We start from the raw sequence: 21,972 nt of genomic DNA on the forward strand, positions 1-21,972 counted from the left end.
AGTCTTATTCACTCGTAAACTGGAAGGATGCACGAAAAAGAGGATTGCAATCAAAGCCCAAGATAAATAAACATGATTTATTTTAAAATGCTGTAACTGTCGCACTACATAATTAAACGTACAAATGAATGAAATAATAATTGGAAAATGTATTTCAAATTACTACTACTAGTACAATTTAAATAGCATATTCAATTGCTTAAGTAACAATGTACGTCTTAAAAAAATATTACAAAATAACAAGAAATAAATTAAGAGATGTTGCTTAATTATTGCCTCGACTCTGGGCTCTTCATCATCATCATCATTCCCCTGCCGTTATCCCAATTATTTTATTTGGGGTCGGCGCAACATTTCATGACTCTGGGCTCTTAAAGCAGGATATAATTAGTCTTTGAGGATGCGATATAGCTCACTTTATTACCTAGCTGTATCTCATTTCCACAACGGCAAAACAACTAGAAAGCTCATACTAAGCGCCCAAACCTTCAGAGGATTTGATTAAGAAAATTTATGTGACCTATTAAGGTTCATTTAGACGATGCGAAAAATATCGTGGGGTATGCAATTGTAGCCGACCCCGCTGCTGGATATTTCTCAAACGTTACAGTGCAGAGAACTCTTTGTGCGTTACAGCAGCCAAATCCAACAATTTAAGATATTTTCGGCAGTCTTCTGTCCTCGAATAGATGATAATACTCCTTGGGTAATTCGGGAACATCGCTGGGGTCAAAAGGCCGCCCGTCTCTGATCTTCCAATGCGCTTTCTTAAAGTGTTGCCTCATATCACGAACCATAAAGAATCTACTATCGCATAAGGGACAGTTCACTGTCCTTTTCGAATGCTGTTTTAGCCTATGAGTTTTCATCATGCTGGAAGACCTGAATTTCTGCTCACAAATATCACATGAATACGGAAATACACCAGTATGCATTCTAAAGTGCATCTTTAAGCAGACACGGTTGGCGAATTTCTTTCCACAGACTGAACAGAAGCAGCTATTGTCTGTAGTGTGGGTTGCGATATGCTCTTTAAGGCGGACTCTGCCGCAGAAGTCTTTACTGCAAATATGACAGACGTAAGGTTTAATTTTAAAGTGATAGCGATTCATATGGGCTTCTAAATCAACCTTTTTCCTAACTACATGCCCACATAACTCACATTCTATAGAAGGTTTGGAGGGCCCAGTGGGAACTTTAACACAGTTATCTGGATGCAGTTGTTCTAGATGCCTCTTCAAGCTGGTCGGCTTTATCATTTTATCGCAGTACGGACATTTGACTGGTTCTGAGTGGACTCTTTGATGGAAACGAAGTAGCGATTGCAGGTGGAATGACTTTCCGCATACTTCACAAACGTGACTCAAAACTGCTTCATTCTTGTATGGACATCTGACTGTGTGCTGTGCAAAGAAGGAGGAAGCTACTTTCTTATTACATCCTGAACATTTCGTCCTCTGCGTGTAATGTCTTTGGTTATGAATGTATAGCTTCCTAAGTGATTTGAACTGCTTCGAGCATAGTTTACAAGGGTACACGTCATCTGGATTGTGTAATTTCTCATGTTGAAGTAATTCCTTGATTGTCTTGAACATTATATCGCATAGAGAGCACTCGATATGTTTTCTCCGCTTCTTGCACTGTATGCCTCCGTGAACCCTCGCATGGTGTTCTTGCAACTGTATGTTAGTCAGGAATCTGCCTTTACAAAGCTTGCAAGCGTGGACTCCATCGTTATGCATTAAGTTCTCGTGTTTGGTCAGTTCTTCAGACACATCAAACGAAGCTTTACATTGTGTACAAGCAAACGCTCTGATAACATTTTTGCAAGCTTTCTTATGGTTTTCCAAAGTGTTCGTATCTTTAAATTCATAATCGCAGTAAGGGCAGTGCATATCTTGATGGAACTGCACCAAGTGGGTTTTCAAACTCAATTTCGTGTAGAACTGTTGTCCACAATCTGCACATGTAAATGGATGGTGGTCTAAATGTTCCCGGTTGGAGTGGCCTATCAAATGCTCTTTTCGTCTCGTTACGTAATCACAATCTACGCATTTAATTTTATTCACGTGACTTAGGAACTGCTCCCGATATGACATCAGATACTTATAGTGGACGCAGGGCATTACAAAGCATTCCGAGCACGCAAACTTGCATTTATGTTTCTTTAATTCCGAATCTACGAAGTTTCTAAGACACATAATACATTGAGATTTTGCTCTGGTGTTGTTTACCAGATGGCTAATATTAAAATGGGTGTCTAGACATTCTTGGGTATAGTATACTAGTTCACAAAACTTACAAGGATACACCAAATTTTTATGGTGTTGCCGTAAATGATCCATCAATTCTTCCTCAGGTAAAATAATTTGGCAAAGTTTACAGCGAGCTTTAGCATGAGTTTTATAATGAATATTTAAATATTGTAATGTATTATAAGATTTGTCACAAAGCTTGCAATGGAATACGGATTTTTTATGCTTTGCTTTTTCATGTTCTTTCAAAGATCTATAAGTTGTGAAGATGTCGGGACAATCTGCACATTCATAGGTATTGAATCGTGGCGCTGTGGTTGAAGTTCTGACAGTACTGAGAGGTTTAACAACTATATGACCTTGCTGTAGATAAATATTAGGTGTATTAGAGTGTGTCACCGGTGTCTTCTTTTCCTTTACAACTTTCTCTTCTTTCATTTTAACAACTTCTTTATCATCCTTCTTTGGTTCTTCAATCGCCTTTTTAGGTAATGCTTGCTCAATAAAACTCGCTTTATGAAGGACACTCTCTTTCATTGCTATTGGTTGTGATGTAGGTATAATTTCTGTCATAGATTTCATATCAATTATAGTTTGGTATAAATCTGTATCATTTTCAAGTACTATCATGACATTGGAGTTCTCATATGATGTTTGTTCATCCAACTGTTCGTTTATATCGTTTACTTTGGAGTAGATGTCCGAGACACAGTTGTTTATGATTTTCGAGAGCTGTTTTGTATTGTGAATGAAGATGTATGCTTGAATAGTCTTTTCTGTGCAACTATCGCATATGTCATGACTTGTCATTAGTTTCTCAATCTGAAAGGAATGGAAATTTAATTAGAAATATATTTGAGAGCTATTAGGATTGTGAAATTCTACATTAGAAATACAAGAAATATTAGAAAGAGCCATTCGTCTTTTGACTATAACTAATATGAGTCTACTACACAGACAGCAGAGTGAGAAACTCTGTCACGTTGAAGCCACTGTAAGCAGCGACATATCATGGGTTCAGTCCCCGCATGGGGCAAGTTCAAGTCTGTGGCTCTGTGCATGTAACTTGGATGTTTAAAATACTTCCAAAATGAATACTATTTTATCAGGTGGTGACAGGCACGCAGGTCTCTCATGACTTTAAGTTGACACATACAATGAATGCTATTAAAAGTAAATGAAACCTGAGTTTATTTCTTGATTTTTACAAGACTCATTTAAATTGAAGAATTCATCATTCATCTAACATGGTTCACGAGCTACAGCCTGGTAATGTACACACGAAAAGACAGTGGAGCCTCAGTAATAGGGTTCAGTTTTTAACTTTTTGGAATGGAGCAAGGATTTTTTTTACCAAAATAAACATTTTACTATACTCACATCCTCATTAAAAACATAGTTAATGATATCTTGTAAACATTTCGAGAAGTTTTGCTTATTGATCATGAGCTCCATATCAACGGAGCAAAAGTTCCCGCGGCTCTCCAAACACAGCCCGCAGAACTTCGGAGAGCTCCAAACTGTCTGCAGTTTATTCTTCACCCATTCCATGTTACTGATATCCGTCTGATTTTGTTCCGATTCCTCCATCTTTTTTTTCTGTAAAGTAATTTATTTGGTAAGTAAGGTTCAGTAGTAATCATGTGGTAATGAAGGTGTTGAGTACGGATGGATGGGTGAAAGAGGACAACTAAGGAAATGGTGCACGAATTGTGTAAAAAACGATATGGCTGCAAATAGTGTTTCTTGTGTGATGACGTCCGATAGAAAGGTATTTCAGAAGATGACATGTTGTGCCGACCCTAAATAATAATTGGGATAAGGACAGGGGAATGATGATGATGAAGTACGGTTTAGTAGTTTAACGCTCAACCTCTCTCTATATGGACAGAGGCACGGGCCAGAAGGCAGCAGTGGATTGTTTATAAGCTGGTATTATTAATATTAAGTACAGTGCGGTACAGTTAGTCTTGTTTTTTTAATACTAGGTGACACAGAAATGTATACCAGGTTGTTTGCAGGCTATTTACAATGGAAGATGAATGAATGAAAATTGGCTTAAAATTACACTTTTCATACTCTCTTCAGCATTTTTCCTATGGGATGACACACTCAAGGCTAATACAATGAATTTTCAATTATTGTGTTGCTAAACTTAAGAGAATAGGAATCGTTTCAAATTAAATCCAATTGACCAGGCATTATTTTTGCATGCATATTTAACATTTTCGTTTGAGTCTAAAACTATTCAAGCAATTAAATTTTTAAAGATAAATATTTATGTACTATATGAGACTTCAAATAGTAACTACATGGTAGCCAAAAATATAATTATTCGACTTTTTCAGCAGTCTTATTCAAATCAAATATCTTTAATTGCTCAAAATGTGGTACAAAAGATGAAAGCAATATAATAGTTTCAGAAAAAATCTATTAAGATGCGGTTTCATTCATGTATTGTGATAAACTTCAGTTAACAGAAAACTTGTTCAAGAGCTAATCCAAAAAATGTACTTATATCAGGAACTTATATACTACGTATTTAATACAAAATTAATTTATTTTTCAAGGATTTTATTATAAGCTGGGGCACAGTTATTTTAATAAATAATACAAGTACTACACTACACGGTACTACACTCAATAGGTGTACGAGGCTCGCAGCTATTGAGAATAGTAGTACCGTACGTCGTACGACTCGTAAGGTACTTTATTTACTATCACTTCAAGTGCCGACGATTTAGAGCCTATTATTCAAGCTCAAAACTTTTATTTGTGTTACTAAGATGTTCTTTGAGAATTTTGTTCTAATGAATATAATATATGAAACAGTGAAAAAAATAAAAGGTAATTTTGTACCTACTAGATTGTAGGAGGTAATTTTTTTTTTATTATGAATCGAATTTGACGTGGATGACAATGTCAATAACCAAAATTATAAAAATTTTACGTATTTTAAGCATTAAAGTTAACCCAGCAATGGTGTTCCCAAGAAAGATTTAGAGATCTGGTGCTAAAAATGTCAACTGTTCTGGAACACTTATTTGTTTTGAATATATTTCTTCTTTCTTACGAATCTATAGGTTATGTTACGTACCTACGTAATTTTTCAGACAAAATGGCGAATTATCTACAATCGGAATGCCTCAATAATAAGTAATCGACCGTAAAACATAAATATTGTTAACTTCATCAAATAATAATACCAAATGCATTTCAGACATTCTTTTAGGAATTTGTTGACTTACCTAAAACTCCCACGTTCCAGGGTTTTTCCTGATTGATAAAATTAGCCTGAGTCAATATAATTTTGTCTAGCGATTGTCACGTAACTTATTTAATTCAAAGCAACAAGTTTTAGACCCAAATCATTATTGTACTTAAAAAAGTATTTCAATACAATGAAATTAAGTAGAAGAATGAAAATCAATAAGAATTCTTTTTTTCATTCTAAAAACTGAAGATAATGGAACATGGAATGCTTTTGTACAACCTGTCAACTCAACTCTTCGCCGCGTTCCTGTTCTGCTCCGCGTCCGCGTCTGCTTAAAATCAGTAATAAAATATTTGAATAGCATGAAACGCTGCCAACGTGACGAGATATTTAGTATTATTTAGTCGATCTTTGGTGCTATCGATTCAAGGATGATTAGATTTTATGGAAAATAACATGAGATGCACGAGGGTGTCAGAAATTATTATAAAAACAATGTTATAATTATTTGTTACTCTGTTAATTAAAGTAAACGTACAAAAATAAAGAATTTTGCTGGATTGCGCAAATTTTAGTTTTTTCCCACTTCCCAATAAAACGATGACACTTCCTTCATGCTTGACATACCGCACGTAATCAGTGAAAAAGTTTGTTTGAAAGTTCCTGCGCGGCGTACGTTACGTTCTTAATTCAATTATATTTTAAACTTGGCTTTATTTACGTTTTATATGAATTATGTGTTGTTAGCAAAAATAAATAAAAAAAAGTGATTTTGTGACGCTACTAGAAACTAAATCAATAAGGGAAAAATGGATTTATTGAATTTACTTATTAATCCAAATAATTTAAAAAACATTTGCTTTTTATGTCTAAAGAACAGTTTGAATACTTTTTGCGTTTATGAAGACATAGAAATTCACAACGAGTATTTAACTTTAAATATTAACTTGAGCAATATGATGAAAAGCTTGTTCCCAACCCACGTAAGATTGGTTTATATTAACGTTTAATTAAATTAGTCAATTTCTGCATAGAAAATATTATCCTCATAATACAAATTATTTTTTAACTATTAGTTGAAGAATGTGTTTGTTTAAAATACTTTGGATAATAGATAATGGATACTTTCCATTTTTTTTGCAATAACGATTAATAAAATTGTCTTTGTTATTTTTAACTATACTACTTATTAGTATGACTTTTAATAACACTTCCTACCTACTGTTTTTTTTTCAGGACCTAGTTTCAACAAGGACTTGTGAAGAATGTGCAGACTTAGTCATAAAAATATTCAGCCTCTTACAAAGTAATTATTTAAAAAAAGAAATGCTGAATACAGTCACAGACAATATAAATGAAGAATTAGATAACTATGTTCCGCTCCATAATTCAGTGAAATGTAAATTTAATGTGAATATACCAAGCTGTGATAGTCTTATATCTAATTTTAAGAAACCTACAAGTATTTTTCTATTTAAGAAATGTGATATGAAATTCAAATCAAAAACTCTACTCCAAAAACATAATAAAATAACTCATAAGGATATAAAGAATGAAGCTATAATCTGTGATATCTGCGGAAAAATATTTAACAAAAGTTCTACTTTAAAAGTACACCTTAGCTGCCATAAAGAAAAACAATGTCCATATTGCTTCAAAATTCTAAAATCACATTCTCATTTCAATGTACACTTAAGAAACCATAAACAGCAATTAAAAAGAAAGAGGATTGTTAAATATCACCTCTGTGTTCATTGTGATTACCGTAGCCTTAATAAAAACTCCTTGGAAGCACATATGAATAAAGTGCATTTAAATATAAGGCCATTTGTGTGTGATATTTGTCAAAAAGGTTTTTATAAGAAGAGTAATCTAACACAGCACTATGTTACACACACTAAAGTCAAAGATAAAACTTGTGAGGTTTGCGGCGATAATTTTGTGAATGAAAAGACCTTAATGGAACATTTGATGTTGCATTCCGGTCAGAAACCTTTTCAATGTAAAATATGTAATGCAGAATTCATCACTTCTGGTAGAAGGCTAGAACATATGAAAAGAAAACATATGGAGAAGGCAGAATGTTGTGTTATCTGTGATAAAAAGTTTAGTTTAAGAAAAGACTTGAACAGTCATTTGAAAAATGTTCATCACGCTGAGAATTATATATTGAAGCTAGATAATGTACAGACTGATGCACAAGTATTTAAAGTAATGAATTGTATGTAGAAATTTTGAAAACCAATGTATAACAAAAACTTCTAATTAAATAATTATGTTTTTACTATTTTCATTGTTTACTAAAAGAATCCAAATCCCGACATGCAATGTTTTATTGCAAATTTCGCAAATACATGCGATCACTTCACACTTGACGATGAAGGAAGATATTATGCAAACAAAGGCGTATACCTATATAATTAAGGATGCTTAAGCTACATTTTTTGGTTGATGCGAAGAAAAGTTTTCGATAGTGGCGCCCTCAATAATAAATGGGCAAATTATTAACCGATTATAATTGTCAGGGATGTCGCGCATTAGTGTGTGAATGATTGCAACATAAAGAAACCCCTTCTTCCTTCCCTTGAGTTGGAGTGGCCGCCCAAGAGGATTCCCAAGGACCAAAGAACGAGAATGATGCCCTTAGTAGTGTCCTTGTGAGCTAATCATACATCATAGGAAAAATGGTGAAATGAAACTCCCTTGAAAACTTTAGCTTACATTTATTTATAAAAAAATAAGGTACAAAAGGACACTTTTTCAACAAGATTTGTCAAATTAACTCCTCTATCCTATACAATAAATATACAAAATACGGCAGTGTAATGAGTATTATTAATTAAGAACTATTACAAACAATTTTGTCATTTTTAACATCACATTATGGTTCCTAGCTTCCCTTTTTATAATACAATTAAAGGTAGTAGGGCTAACTACTAATAATCTATTTTATATTAAAAGGTTTTCGATATATTAACTGTTCGTAATTACAAGATTACGTAGCTTGTAAAAAATCCGTGGCCTTTTCAAAACAGCTTGGCAAAGAAAGAAGAAAGTCCATTAAAACCTGGATTGATATTTTTGCATAATTTCTATATTTTCTAAGTAACAATTGGTAACTATATTTCGGTAACTATGTTATTTTAACTTAAGCTATAGGTATTATATTAAAAACAATAATTCTGAAAAATATTTAAAATAAACTAGATTTGAATCGATTTAGTCGATGTTGTGGTTAGTATTTCTCGATTCGAATCTTGCTTACAAAATATATTTACAGATACAAAGGCAATTAACAGACGTGTTCTTTTACACATACTATATATTATTTCACACTAATATTACGCGAATCTATATATATGTTCTTTTATTGAAGCTTCGAAAATACGTAATACCTATTTAGTTTTTCGTACATTTTGACACAAAACGTTCACAGGTGATCGCTGTCACAATGCATTAGAGTTGTGCTCGTATTATTAATAATCGACTATTCACATCGCGCAACAAGTAAGAAATACATGATCAGTTCATTGGAAACTTGGTCGTTTGTCTAGTACTGGTAGCCGCCACCTTGGCTGGGTGGTACGTAGGCCTGGCCGCCAGAACTTGATCCACTGTTATAGCTGCCCGAGCCGGCATTGCTGCCGTATCCGGCGTTGCCGTTACCGCTGCCGGCACTGCCGTAGCCGCCCGCTGGCGGGTCGGGGTACCTGGCCTCGCCTTCGTAGCTTACCTGATAATTTAATAAGATATGATTACATTGGTAACGTAAAATTAAAAAGTATTTCTAAAACACTGTGTGATAAACTATCGCTATTATGCGATAGGTTTGGGGTTCAACGCCATTTGTTATTGAGTAGTTACTGTTGATATAAATTACCTCAGCGTTGAAACCGTTCTTCCAATCAGCGGTGTACTTGACGATCTGCGTGCGTCCATCAGGCAGGGCAACGCGATACTCGCCCCTAGTGATGTCTCCGTCAGAGATGGCATTATGGCTGTAGTCGTTGCCGTCTTCCGCCACCTGTAAAAAAGTTAAGTTGAATCTAAACAAGCTAGATTTATGTAGGTATGATGTTTATCAAACATTCAAAAGACACGTGCAAAGACGGATATTCGGAATCGAAACTAGGGTATGTTGACAGCACCAATATTTGTGTCGATCTGCTTGAACCGTCATCCACAATACTCATTGGCTTGGTGACCTATACTACAAATTAGCTTGTCCGCTAGAACACTAGACTATTAAGTGCTATTAACTTATACCTGGTAGGAGAAGTCGAAGGGCATGCCGGGCTCGTGGTGGTGGTGATCCCCATGGTCGTGGTTTTCGTGGTGCTCATGGTGGTCATGATGCTGAGGAAAAAATATAGTTTATTAGATGTATAATATTAAATTATAGATGGCAGCACAAATTGATATTAGAGGTAAAACTTCTTTTTCGGCCTTGGAGAAAAATTTTCGTAAAGCGTAGCGCATCATTTAAAAAAAAAAAACATATTTTTATAATAACTATCGTGAGACTGATTCATTATTAAATGATATAACGGTTTACTCACGCGTAAACGAGTGATCGCGATCCCGCCGTGTCAGATCATGATTAAGGTCTCTGGTTGGGTCCGAAACTAGTCGGAGTAGTCGGGCACCCCCGATAAATACGCGTGAGTAAACCGTTACATCATTTAATAATAAAAAAATCTAATCTAATAATATCTAATTTATTATACATATAAGGATTAAAATAGTTCGATAAATATAAAACGCTACGTGCCATCCAGTTATTATTCGATAAAGCGACATAAGCACAAGTTAGATTGCTGTAATATTTTTCCGGCAATATTTTTTGCGATTGCTACATAATTCTGTAATAATTGAATGAGAATATTTTTTATAAGAATGCTACCAATTTTGACTTCCTGGACTAGTTCAGGGGGCGTTCTGATTCTAATTTCTTCACAATGTCCATTAAAATAATCGGACGTTGAACATGACGTCAGAGCGATAAATTTATACACATGCAATCACTAGGATTGTATTTTATTGTAAATCGAAATTAAATCATAAAAACCTTGTTACACCTTAATATCGAAGAAAATAAAAACGTTTAGTTTTAGCTGAAATGGAGCGGATATTGGTTGTGAACTTTATTTCTATTCATTTGGTTTGTCTACGATTTTTTTAATAAATAAAATATATTAAGCGGTATCTTTTGGGTATATATTATAGCCGATGACACTCCACAAGATTGTGGTTATTATTGATTAGTGTTTTTCAAAATCTGTTCAGTAGTTACTGAGATTAAATACAACAACGTCATAAACTCAAAAACCTTTCTCTTTGTACTTAATACTTATTTATTAGACTAGGTATACCATACCTTTTAATAGGTACTAAATACGTTTTCCCTATAAATAGGTTTTTAACGTATTAAATATATGTATTAGGTTATGTCCTCATAATAATTGATAATAATTATTGCGTAACGATACTGTATTTTATTGCAGATATTAACTATTGTTCCAATTACTCAAGAAATGAATTATGATACAAATTTAGGTAAGATCAATATTTAATCCATAATTTAATTGTTTTGTTTTTTATTTGTATTTTTTAAAATATATTATTCAAAGCAATTCATTATAATTTATTAAAAAGTTCATTAAAGGACTGTGTATTATAAATGCATTACATTTTTTTTTATGATACGAATTATTTATTTTCAGCAAAGGTTATGAAAGAGATGGACATGGGTAAAAATAAATATAAAACTAATTTTTTTTCTGATTTGTTTTCCTTTAACTAATAAACATTTTTGAATCCTTCAGAATACGGCGAAAAGTTGACAAGTTAGTTATATTAAGCATTAATACCTTTTATTTGACAAAATAAACCCTAATTTCCGTCAAATAGTTGCAATGAGTACCTACTACTATAATGTGACGTCACTTGCTAGCAGTAAGTGTAGTGTCTTGTCTATGCTTTTCATCGCCTTAGTTGCTTGTCTTTATTGAATTTTAAATGCGTATATTATATAAAGTATAGAAAACTATCTGACGGAATAATTAGGATGTTTTTTAGTCAAATACTATTAAATTGAAATAAGTGATACTTCTATAGGAATTCTAATATTGAATGTTCTTAATTGTCAGGTGTTGAAGCCACTATGTTAAAGGATCCCGTAAAACGTAAGAATATTTATTTAATGATATGGCAGACGTTTATACATTAAATTAAGTAACACTTAAATAAATCCAACCAATCACAACCAGACATTTAATATCTATATAATGTAGTAAAATTTAGAGGAGCTCGTGGCTAAGCTATAACCGCATAAGTGAATCGATCACAGGTTAAGCTATGCTTGACGCGGTTGGTCCGTAGATGACCATCTTTGTCATAACGAGTTCCTCCGTGTTTTCGAAGGCACGTTACATTGTGGGTCCCGGCTGTGATTCCTATATATTTGATAGTCGTTACAGGTAGTCAGAAGTTTGAAAAGTCTGACAACCAGTCTAACCAAGGGGTATCGTGTTGCCCAGGTAACTGGGTTGAGGAGGTCAGATAGGCAGTCGCTCTTTGTAAAACACTGGTTCTTAGCTGAATCCGGTTAGACTGGTAGCCGACCCCAACATAGTTGGGAAAAGGTTAGGCTGATGATGAATGTAGTAAAATTTCAATATTCATCGGTATACAATCTCTACTTTACAGAAGACGCGCGCGACCGCTGATCTAAAATAAAGTGTAATCTTTTTTTCAGTCGTTGCTACACTACCTTAACTAAAGTACAAACATACACTGACAACAAACTTTATTAATATGCGGCACCGATTAAATTATTCTCTGAGCACATAAAAAAAACGGTTTGGTCTGCCACCGTATTAAATACTTACTAGCTGTTGCCCGCGACTTCGTCAGCGTGGTTAGAAGATATATGTTATGTTTTATACCTGCCCAGCTTTTGCCACATTTTCCATTGTATCTTCGCTCCTATTAGTCGCAGCGTGATGGTATATAGCCTAAAACCTTCCTCGATGAATGGTCTATTGAGCACAAAAAGAACTTTTTCAATTTGAACCAGTAGTTCCTGAAATAAGCGCGTTCAAACAAACAAACTCTTCAGCTTTATATATTAGTATAGATTCTTGCCTGCCTTTGCTTACCTTCTGGCTGGCCTGTTGGTCTAGTGATGAGTGGCCCTGACTGCTATACCGGAGGCCGTGGGTTCGATTCCCACCCAGGACAAATGTTTGTGTGATGAGCACGATCATTTGTTCTGTGCGGGGTGTAATTTATCTATAATATGTATCTATTTAGAAATATTCAAGTATATTTATCAGTTGTCTAGTACTCATAACACAAGCTCTGCTTAATTTGAGACTAGATAGCGTTGTGTGAATGTTGTCCAATATTTTATTATATTCTTATATTTTTGCAGTACGCCTTAAGGAGTCACAGGGAAAACTGTTGCAAGGTAAGCTCTTCGTCCTACTTACATCTTTTATGGATTTGTTTATTTACCACTCATTATTTCAATAAATACTCCATTAATCTTTGACGATAATATGTCTAACGTGATAACAAGTCTTACTTTAATTATTTCTCCTTTTCTTATAGACCTCAAGATTCCAAACGGGAGCTTTTCTCGATTCCCTAATAGTGAGTTGATGTGCCGTTGTTACGGATAATAAATATAAATTTAAAAACCCCCGACCAAATTAGGAACATGAACAGAACTAGTCAAGACAAATTCAATGAGCCCAAACTCGATGGGTTTACTAAAAGGTAGACCAGGGTTACCGGACCAGCTCAGTGGTTCCAGAAGACATTAGTGTTTCAAATATCAGGACCCACATATGCTTGCAAGTAAACTGAGAGTGTAACATTCCTATCACATCTCACAAACGACGTGATGACCTTGAAGACCTGAACCGATTTCCGCAAAACATAGCCAAGAACACTTTCTACTGATATACCTTTTAAATAACATAATAAAAAAAAAACCGCATTAAAATCGAATGTGGGTATGAGGGCCGATGACAATCCGATATAGACAAAACTTGAATTTTCACGTATCTGATGTTACCAAAACGTCTGACAGGTGAAAGCGGGGAATCACTGAAAAATTTTATTCTTGATCGGCAAGTTATACCTCTCGGTGAGTATCTGATGTGCTATGATTAGTAAGTAAGTAATTAATATATTCAAAAAATCTAAATACCCCAAGTTTTTAAATGTCACTCCATTCAATTTTTATCAAAATCGGTCCAGCCATTTTTATAGTTGTAAATAGTATTGTCATCCGGTTCGAAGCTTCTCTGAAAATTTCAGCTTGCTAGCTTAACGGGAAGTGCCTCAAACTTGAGTTACAAAAATCGGAACGACAAAAAATCACATAGAGAAGAAAGTGAGTGTTGAAAAAGGTCTGTGGCCAGCAGAGGGATCTATACAGGGTGTTTTTATTATTCACTACAGAAAATACTTGTCATTTGTCCCAATTTTGAAATGACTCGATAAGTCTATATAATATGAGGTTTAACTCTTTTTACCTATAGATCCCAAGATTTTTATCCAGAAAATTCATCAATTGCCTGATGGTGAGTTGTTTGCATATTATATTTACCTAGATACTTTATATTTTTTAATTTCATATTTACACATATAAAACTTTTTAATGGCTTTGTAAATGTAAAAATTAAGCAGGTCTATTGTCAGAACTAATTTCTTAAATCATTAGGTACATACGTGATAGATATGCAAATTCTGCCGATTTAACAAAGTTGTATAAATTGCAATGCCCTATCAGGCAGCTAAGTTCTAAAAACCTGCTCAATATTAACACCTCCAAAATTTGTATACCTTCACTTAGTTTGCAATAAACTTGTTTGAATTTGGATTTGAATTAGGCTTATTGGGTTGAATTATTGGGTTTTGTCTGACATATTTTATCGCGGCACTGGCGGTATCGTCGTGTGTCGTGTGGGTTGTGCGGCTCCCAGATAAATGGTTGAGCTGCATGTGCCGCTCGGGGTATGCGTGCCGCTTAACGCCGCAGGCCTGCTTAGGTCGATCTGGCTCTTTCTTCCAAAGGCAAGTCCAGAAAGCACTGCATTTATTTACTCATTATGAACACCTACACTGTCTGAACTTTAAAAGAGGCAACGACCCCTGAGTTTGTTTCGACGTTTCTTCTCAGGTTAGCCAGCTAGGAAATGTCGACTCCGGCTAACATAATAAACTGAAATGTTAAAGTGATGAAGTCTATCCTATTTGCAGAATAAATGATTTAATTTCATGTCATTTACGATCGTTGCTGCAAATAAAAACATAATGATTTCCTACTGACTGGGTACGAAAGGCAACAATCCGATACGGACATACTTCAATTTTCACGTATTTTATGTTACCAAAATGGCTGCCAGGTCTGTTTGCATTTTAGGGGTATTGTAACTATTACCTACACTTGGTGAAGGACTATAATATTGGGGGGAATTTTAACATTTTTAATTTTATCATGTGTTTTAATATTTGTTTGCAGATAAAGCCAAAAAGGGGGAATCGTTAAAAGGTCTAAAACAAATATTTACTGATCTAGCGATTATAAGACCTACTCAAGGTATCTGCTGTACTATAATTAGTAAATAATTAGTTAAAATCACTGTACTTACATAAAACTATCGAAAATAATATAACTATTGTAACGTTTATCAATGTTTACATAGAACTTCCCTTATTGGCACAAAACATCACTATATACCCAAACGGTTTTAAACTTTGAAGATTCATGATTATTGAAGGTATTTTTGATAAATCCTTAATCATAATAATTTATGTCTATGGATATAACATAGAAGTCCATTATCATTTTAAACTGAAATCGAGATACATATTATAGTATCCTCAAATACTGAGATCGAGGCTGAAGCCTTACCTACGAGTATGTAGGAAGAGGTCTGTGCCCAGCAGTGGAACGTATACAGGATGGTTTAATTATTGACTACAGAAAATACTTGTTACTTGCCCCAATTTTGAAATGATTCAATTAGTCTATTAAACCTTGACTGCACGGATAGTCTGGTTGAGGTCACCACGGCCACGCTAAACCCACTGTGCGCGTCGTGTTGCGGGTTCGATCCCCGCGTGGGACAAGCATTTGTGTCATCCACGAATGCTTGTTCGGAGTCTGGGTGTCTTTGTGCATGTGAGTTGTATCTTTGTAAACACCCCAGGATTGAATTTTTTAGTGCGAGAATCGATTTTTTTAAGGAAAAAAACCTCTTTTTAGCTATAAAAAACAAGTTTTCCGGGAAAATAAATCATTTGTCTGATGGTGAGTTGATTGCATATTATATTTACCTACTTTCTAATTTTATATTTCGTTATTGTTTTTGTTTTCAAAATATTGATTTAGATATATACACGTACTTAACAAAAGTACTAGAAATAGAAATCGAGGTTCAGCAACGGTTGGTAAAGTCATAACTTTGAGGGGTCATCAATTTTACTTAAACTGTTTTGCTTATTTTGAGTTATAAGTTTTATCAAACCATTTCAGGTAAACCAATATTCGTTGACAAAGTAAATAACGATGGAGGTGAACTTTTAGCGCTTTACCAAACAAGACACAGTCGTCCCGTCACGAGGTGCACCACAGCACATCCTTTACCGAAGTGTAAGTAAGCACCGTATAAATCCAATAAAATTATAAAATACAATCAAAATTGATAGATTTTAAAAACCTACTTTTGGAATGAAACTACTTTTACGGTTATCGCAGTTTAATTTTAGATTTTAGGGGAACTAAAATTCGCGAAAACCTAAGAAACGACTATGGAACCCATTAAAATTTTATCAAAATCGATCCAGCCGTTTTTATACTTGTAAATTGTATTGTGATCGGGTTTGAAGCTACCCTGAAAATTCCAGCCTGCTAGCTAAGTATTTATTATTATGCATTAAACTACAAGAAGGAAACTGAAAAAAGGGTGTCATTATCTTCCCGTTACCACCTTTTTAATGATCTATGCAGGTATCGCAGGATTATTCCATAAATCAGTAAATACCTATTAACACGAAAAACATTTGTCTTTTGCAGTGAGTCCATGGTTTTTACCTAGTAAGTATTTTATTCATCAAAATCATATTAACAGAATAAAACATCTATTTTGAATTTTTTTTTTAATATAAACTTGAACCCACGCAACTATTAAATGGCTCGAACGATTTTTATCAATCATGTCTAAGAACACTCGTACATAATTCACCTTTAATAAAAACCAAACTGAATTGGAATCGGTCAATCCGTTCAGAAGCTATGATGCGACAGACAGAAAGACAAGACAGACAACTCTCTTGTTGCGTCGGAGGTTAATAGTATAAAAGTACTTTATATGTATTTTAAAGGCCATGCAGGCTATATGAGAGTAAACCATATGGTAAAGGCTACCATCATGACGAGTAGGACTGTTGCCAACGTGGGAGCGAGATGACGCACCACAAAGCCTATAGCGCCATTTCTTTCTTATTGCTTTAATAACTTATCTATTTTTTCCTTATAGGCAGTGGTTAGTATCATTAAATATTATTTTTTATTGTTTTAATGAGATCCGTCTTGACAAGGAGTTTTTATTACCTAACTATAGGTCAATTGAGGACGGTTTTCTTATGATTACATGTCAGTTAAGACGAAAATCCGGGAATCCTATGTACCTAATTGGTTACTAGTTACTAAAGTTGTTAAAAAGCAAAAGTCGATTTATAAAAAGTACCTAAAGCTGGTAGAACTTGGCTTAACACACTACCTGTCACCTGTACTATACTAAAAAGTATGGCGAAGGCCCGATTCAATTTCATGTATATTTTGATGTGTTTTGACTATTGGACAACAGATGGCGCTGTTCTTAGTACATTGTTTTGTTATAGATGAAGACAACAAAACTAGGAGCGCCATTGATGAGGACGGAAACGGTATGACATCATTAATAAGTAGTGTTTCGGAATGTACAAAATATATAAAATATTTATTTTGATGAAAAGTTTAGATATTTCTGTAAGAAATTGTAGACATTACAAGATTTATTAACATTGGCAAGTTAACTTGGATGAAAGAAAATAAGTATACCGCGATTGATAACAAAAAATGGTTTTATACAAGTTTGCGACTAAAGTATTTTTGTTTTCAGATCAAAAAAATACCCAAAACAAATATTTTGCTCCGCCTGCATGGGAACCGCCGAAATTATATATCGATGATGAATAGACTGTGTTTTATTAACATACAGTAACCTGTAACCTACAAACAATAGAATGGAATTATGTATATCCCAAACAAGATTTAAAGTCCCTCCAGCGAGTAAAGTCACTGACTTCATATGCCTGCGATGTCATATTCTGCTCCATCTTACCCCTCTGCTTTATGAGCTCGAAGTGGATTTAGATTTAAGATCAGGGCCCCAATTCAAATTCTAGGTTTCTGAGGGACTTGGTCTGTCGTCCGATTATGGGTCTCACGGCGGGGCCACATTCGGTTCTATGGATGTGGTCCCTATATGAGGCAAGGAGGCCGACGCTCTTTACACTTCACGTGGCCACGCTACTGGCCGGCGGAAGCACGCGGTCGGTGTGGGAAGGATAGCAACGCATTGCCTTACGACACAAAAACGCGGATGACGTAGCACGGCACTTTAGGTTTAGTCGGTAAGCGTGTAACACTACCCATTTCCTCCCCCAGGGAGCCATGAGGATTCCCTAGCCTTACAAAAAAAGAACCCCAATTCACTCATCGGCAATTGTAAATAGCGGAATGTGGGCCGTGGTTTAGAACGTCACTTACCCCAGGAGTGGGAGCGGGGCCCGGTTGTGGGGTCGGCTGCGGGCCGGGGGGCAGGTACGTGGGGCGCTGTGGCGTCGGCACCGGCCTGAACGGCGGTGGGGTTGTTTGCTGTAAATGTTTTAATACACCTTTAGAACTGGGCAAAAACTTGACAGGCGACTCAATAATATACATATAGGAAGGATAGAAATACATTAAGACTCTTTAAACTTTTCGCTATCTGCTCTTAGGTAATTTCATAAATAGAATATACTTTAAGAGAAAATAAATAAAATGTTATAAGGTGTTATCAAGTCCAAGGATAAGATTTTTTTTAAAACGTCTCCCCCTCTAAGGAATTTAATCCTTATGTCGGCGGGGGAGTCACAAACATACAAATCACATGTATAAAGACACCTAGACTCAGTCCGGGAATAGGCCATTTAAATGTTAATTTTTTAGTATTTTAGAGGACGAAATTTTATTTTTCTGAGGGGTCAGTTCGACGCCCGCAGTAAGGTATTTAATATTTGTGTCGCGGTAGCTTCACAAACATTTAAATCACGTGCATAAAGGCACCCAGACTCAGAACAAGCATTCTTGGGTTCACACAATTGCTTGTCTTATGCATTTAGCTGTATAGGCCATATAGGCCAGGTTGGTTCATGATGTTAGAACCTCCTTTTACCTTATTTCCATTATGGTTGGTTGGGAAGGGGATGACGGGTGGTTCGTAGTTGTACCCCTTGTTGGGAGGGAGGTACTCGTTGCCTGCTGACAGGGCCAGCACGAACAGGCACGAGGACACGAGGGCAGACAGCCACATCTGGAACAAAAGAGGCAGAATTTCAGAAGAGAGAGTAATATCAAAGGCTTGAAAAATATAAATGGAATGTATTGTCTTATTATTTTATCTTATATGCTTGACTGGTCTATTAGTCTTAGTTAGTGTCCCTGACTGCGTAATATTTTTTTGTATAATATAAGACCAACATGCTGTAGAAAAATTATACTCAGAGAAGAAGCAGAACAAATAATTGTGCTCATCACTCAAACATTTGTCCTGGGCGGGAATCGAACACGACCTCTGGTATAGCAGTCAGAGCCACGAACCACTAGACTTACGAACTATATCTACCTCTCTTAACAATACTGGCTAGAATAATTAGATTTTTCTTATAGCCTAGAACTAGAGTCATTTGTTATTAGTTTTTGTTTCCCTGACAGCCGGCGCTATTGGAAACAACACGTTCTGAGCAAAGTTTGCATACAATGCTCTTTATGGTGCCGTAGAGACAGCAAGAGAAGGTTAACAGTTCTAGTTTTTGAAATTATACTAATTAAAATTGTACCCTAACATTGTATGTATTAAGAATCATTACATCAATTCCATTTTGAATACTCTAATCTAATCTTATCTACAATTTGAACTTGAAGCTTGAAAAGATTTGAACACTGTGACCATCATACATTTATTTATTTATTATTTATTTGTACCTTATTGCATATAAATATGTGCACGGTTGGCTTAACCCAAAGTTGGGTTCTCTTATAGCAAACGTTAGAGTGATTAAGAGATTTAAAAAACAGTTCATTTTCTGCCATTCGTTCCAAAAAAAAAGAATGACTTTTCGCAAAATAAATACATAAAATCCAATTTGTACTCCAATTGGATTTTAATTAAAAGCGTGAATAATATTTACATCTGCATATTAGACTAAATATTAGCAGTTACTGCCAAATGCCTTTTCTATAAACAAAAAACTAACATTGATCACCACGCTTCTTCATTTCGTTTTCTCTCTATGTAATATTTCAAGGGTGTGTTATGGTTGCATTCGATAACCAACACTTTAAGTAAGTGATGTTCCTTTTTTTGTACCTCTACATATTGCGTGACTTTTCAGTTAAGGGCTTCTAGCTTAGTGTCAGATACCGAAAGTTTCACGCCATCCAATTGCCATTCCTTCATCGTCCTTTGTAAACAGCAGAATCGGTGTATTATGATGGTAGTAATTTGTTTTGTGGACTCTACACGCATTTGATTGCACGCGATGTACTCGGCTAGATCTAGGTATAAGTGGAGACAGAGCGAGGTCACCGCTCGCTCGCGTTGCCAATAAAATTCATTTGTTATGTGCTGATGAGCTGATGTGCCTTCTCTAGGTGTATGAGAAATGCGGTATTTCGTTTATTTAAGAATAAATGAATATGTTTAATTTATTAGAAAGGTTTTATCTTCTACGAGCTGTTGCCCGCCCGCTACGAATTGAAAATGATCCCACGAGCTCATAAAATGGGGATAAAAATCCTATGTGTTAATCCTGGTTATAAATTAACTGTATATCACGTTTCATGGTACCGTTAAGTGGATTTTGCGTGAAAGAGGAACAAACATCCTCACATCTGCACATAACAACTTTCGCGTTTAAAATATTACAAGGATTATAATTATCAATGTATTTTTAGGCGTCCGATTTCAAAAGTTTCATGTAAGGATTAGCATTCACTAACCCTGAATCAGAACAAGCATTTGTGCTCAAGCTGAAGCAGCGATTTGAGTAAGTTTTAGTATATTCTTTTCGATAGTGCCACAAGTGTTTATGTTGCGTTTTGGGTTGTGGAGCTCCCTTAATAGCAATCTTGAGCACCATCGATGCATTTATGCCTCTTGCTGGCACAGGCTTGCTCAGATCAATCTGGTGCTTTCCTTAACAGGTCAGTCTAGAAAATACGTTCACACAACAATTATTCAACAATTGCCTTTACTTTAAAAGAGACAGCAAACCCTGATTTTGGTAAACATCTTTAAACATAACGATATATCCTACTTAGGGACAGAATAAATCATTAACTTTGTTCAAGCCGGCCTGCGCAATAAGCTCATTGATGACATTATAAGTCGGCAGTCCAAAATAAACATGACTATGGAATAAAACATGCAAATTGTGTAAGATATCAAGACTTTCTTTACAATTATTTCAGCTAAGTTCTTCTTATACATCGTGAACATAATTCGTGATCGCTCTCTCGAGACATCACCAGTAACCGTCACGTTTGGAGCAACATGCACTGTCGTATTGACACCCACGATTAGAAGGGTGCATGAAATAAACAGTGCTTGGTAGTTTTGATAGAGTATTTTGTAATACAGTACCTTTCATTGCACTTAAAATGGTCTGTGCAAGAAATAGTGCAAGTCTACAATGATCGAATATTTTAGGAGAAAAAAATGAAAAAGTACATTATGGTTTCACGCTGTATAAATCCAGTTTGTTTTGTAGCTCGTAATATTGGTCATAGGTACCTACGTTTCTATTCAATTAAAGTTTTCAGTATACCTATTAATAAGCCTGTATCGTTGGCCTGTTTGTTCTTATTTGTATACGAATATTATGGAGATAATTTTTTTGACATTGTAGAGTCTAATCTCAGTAACTACTAAGCCGATTTTGAAAATTATTTCACGTATAGAAAATCGCATTACTTGTGAGTGTCAAAGGTACGAGACAGCTAGTAATAATTATTTAAGCTTGAAAAAAGCTGAAAAAACGCCTATTCTCACAAAGATTTAAGAATAAATATGACTCTATTAGATTTTATCATATTCAGCAATTTCAAGATTCCTACACCAGAAAAACACAGTTTAATAACCAGTCACGCGCGTGCGGTCACTGACCTCGCTCGTGTTATCG

General features: G+C 35.1%; 4 protein-coding genes across 17 annotated transcripts in view; 2 read left to right on the plus strand and 2 right to left on the minus strand.

Moving 5' to 3' along the window:
• Nucleotides 1-63: 63 nt before the first annotated feature.
• LOC113505528 (zinc finger protein 11-like) lies at nucleotides 64-5,823 on the minus strand. 14 transcript variants are annotated; one of them, XM_026888290.1, is made up of 4 exons: nucleotides 5,749-5,796; nucleotides 5,504-5,531; nucleotides 3,636-3,854; nucleotides 64-3,077 (listed from the first exon to the last, which is right to left on the minus strand). In XM_026888290.1, the coding sequence occupies exons 3-4, from the start codon at nucleotides 3,843-3,845 to the stop codon at nucleotides 654-656; spliced, it is 2,634 nt and encodes an 877-aa protein (XP_026744091.1). In that variant the 5' UTR covers nucleotides 3,846-3,854; nucleotides 5,504-5,531; nucleotides 5,749-5,796; the 3' UTR covers nucleotides 64-653. The 14 variants fall into 14 exon arrangements, with proteins under 14 accessions (XP_026744091.1, XP_026744086.1, XP_026744088.1 ...); XM_026888285.1 differs by lacking the exons at nucleotides 5,504-5,531; nucleotides 5,749-5,796 and adding exons at nucleotides 4,335-4,373; nucleotides 4,974-5,107; XM_026888287.1 differs by lacking the exons at nucleotides 5,504-5,531; nucleotides 5,749-5,796 and adding exons at nucleotides 4,324-4,373; nucleotides 4,974-5,107.
• Nucleotides 5,824-6,224: 401 nt separating this feature from the next.
• Nucleotides 6,225-8,103, plus strand: LOC113505531 (myoneurin-like). Its single transcript, XM_026888299.1, has 2 exons — nucleotides 6,225-6,452; nucleotides 6,706-8,103. The coding sequence occupies exons 1-2, from the start codon at nucleotides 6,279-6,281 to the stop codon at nucleotides 7,696-7,698; spliced, it is 1,167 nt and encodes a 388-aa protein (XP_026744100.1). The 5' UTR covers nucleotides 6,225-6,278; the 3' UTR covers nucleotides 7,699-8,103.
• A 69-nt stretch (nucleotides 8,104-8,172) lies between these two features.
• LOC113505535 (pro-resilin-like) overlaps nucleotides 8,173-21,972 on the minus strand; it is a 46,573-nt gene continuing 32,773 nt past the window's right edge. Inside the window, exons 3-7 of the mRNA XM_026888301.1 lie at nucleotides 18,966-19,103; nucleotides 18,299-18,406; nucleotides 9,736-9,825; nucleotides 9,350-9,493; nucleotides 8,173-9,202 (exon numbers count right to left, since the gene is read on the minus strand). Coding sequence (XP_026744102.1) covers nucleotides 9,020-9,202; nucleotides 9,350-9,493; nucleotides 9,736-9,825; nucleotides 18,299-18,406; nucleotides 18,966-19,103 — 663 coding nt within the window. The 3' untranslated portion in view covers nucleotides 8,173-9,019. The remainder of the gene's footprint in view (nucleotides 9,203-9,349; nucleotides 9,494-9,735; nucleotides 9,826-18,298; nucleotides 18,407-18,965; nucleotides 19,104-21,972) is intronic.
• On the plus strand, nucleotides 10,158-18,269 carry LOC113505534. The gene is made up of 16 exons (XM_026888300.1): nucleotides 10,158-10,630; nucleotides 10,974-11,025; nucleotides 11,193-11,219; nucleotides 11,295-11,315; nucleotides 11,619-11,654; nucleotides 12,905-12,940; nucleotides 13,084-13,125; nucleotides 13,568-13,624; nucleotides 14,022-14,063; nucleotides 15,005-15,082; nucleotides 15,752-15,796; nucleotides 16,022-16,138; nucleotides 16,562-16,582; nucleotides 17,025-17,030; nucleotides 17,389-17,433; nucleotides 17,649-18,269. The coding sequence occupies exons 1-16, from the start codon at nucleotides 10,589-10,591 to the stop codon at nucleotides 17,723-17,725; spliced, it is 744 nt and encodes a 247-aa protein (XP_026744101.1). The 5' UTR covers nucleotides 10,158-10,588; the 3' UTR covers nucleotides 17,726-18,269.

This window comes from Trichoplusia ni, chromosome 26 (genome assembly GCF_003590095.1).
Source record: "Trichoplusia ni isolate ovarian cell line Hi5 chromosome 26, tn1, whole genome shotgun sequence".
In the NCBI taxonomy this organism is placed as follows: Eukaryota; Metazoa; Arthropoda; class Insecta; order Lepidoptera; family Noctuidae; genus Trichoplusia; species Trichoplusia ni.

Excerpts from the sequence above, each read along its gene's own strand:
- LOC113505528 (XM_026888285.1), bottom strand. Across the intron at positions 3,078-3,635 it reads ACTATGTTTTTAATGAGGAT|ATTGAGAAACTAATGACAAG; the intron begins GTGAGTATAGTA and ends CATTCCTTTCAG.
- LOC113505531 (XM_026888299.1), top strand. The coding sequence starts at position 6,279 with ATGGATTTATTGAATTTACTTATTAATCCAAATAATTTAAAAAACATT. Across the intron at positions 6,453-6,705 it reads AAAGCTTGTTCCCAACCCAC|GACCTAGTTTCAACAAGGAC; the intron begins GTAAGATTGGTT and ends TTTTTTTTTCAG.
- LOC113505534 (XM_026888300.1), top strand. The coding sequence starts at position 10,589 with ATGGAGCGGATATTGGTTGTGAACTTTATTTCTATTCATTTG. Across the intron at positions 10,631-10,973 it reads ACTTTATTTCTATTCATTTG|ATATTAACTATTGTTCCAAT; the intron begins GTTTGTCTACGA and ends ATTTTATTGCAG. Across the intron at positions 15,083-15,751 it reads GATTATAAGACCTACTCAAG|CTATAAAAAACAAGTTTTCC; the intron begins GTATCTGCTGTA and ends ACCTCTTTTTAG.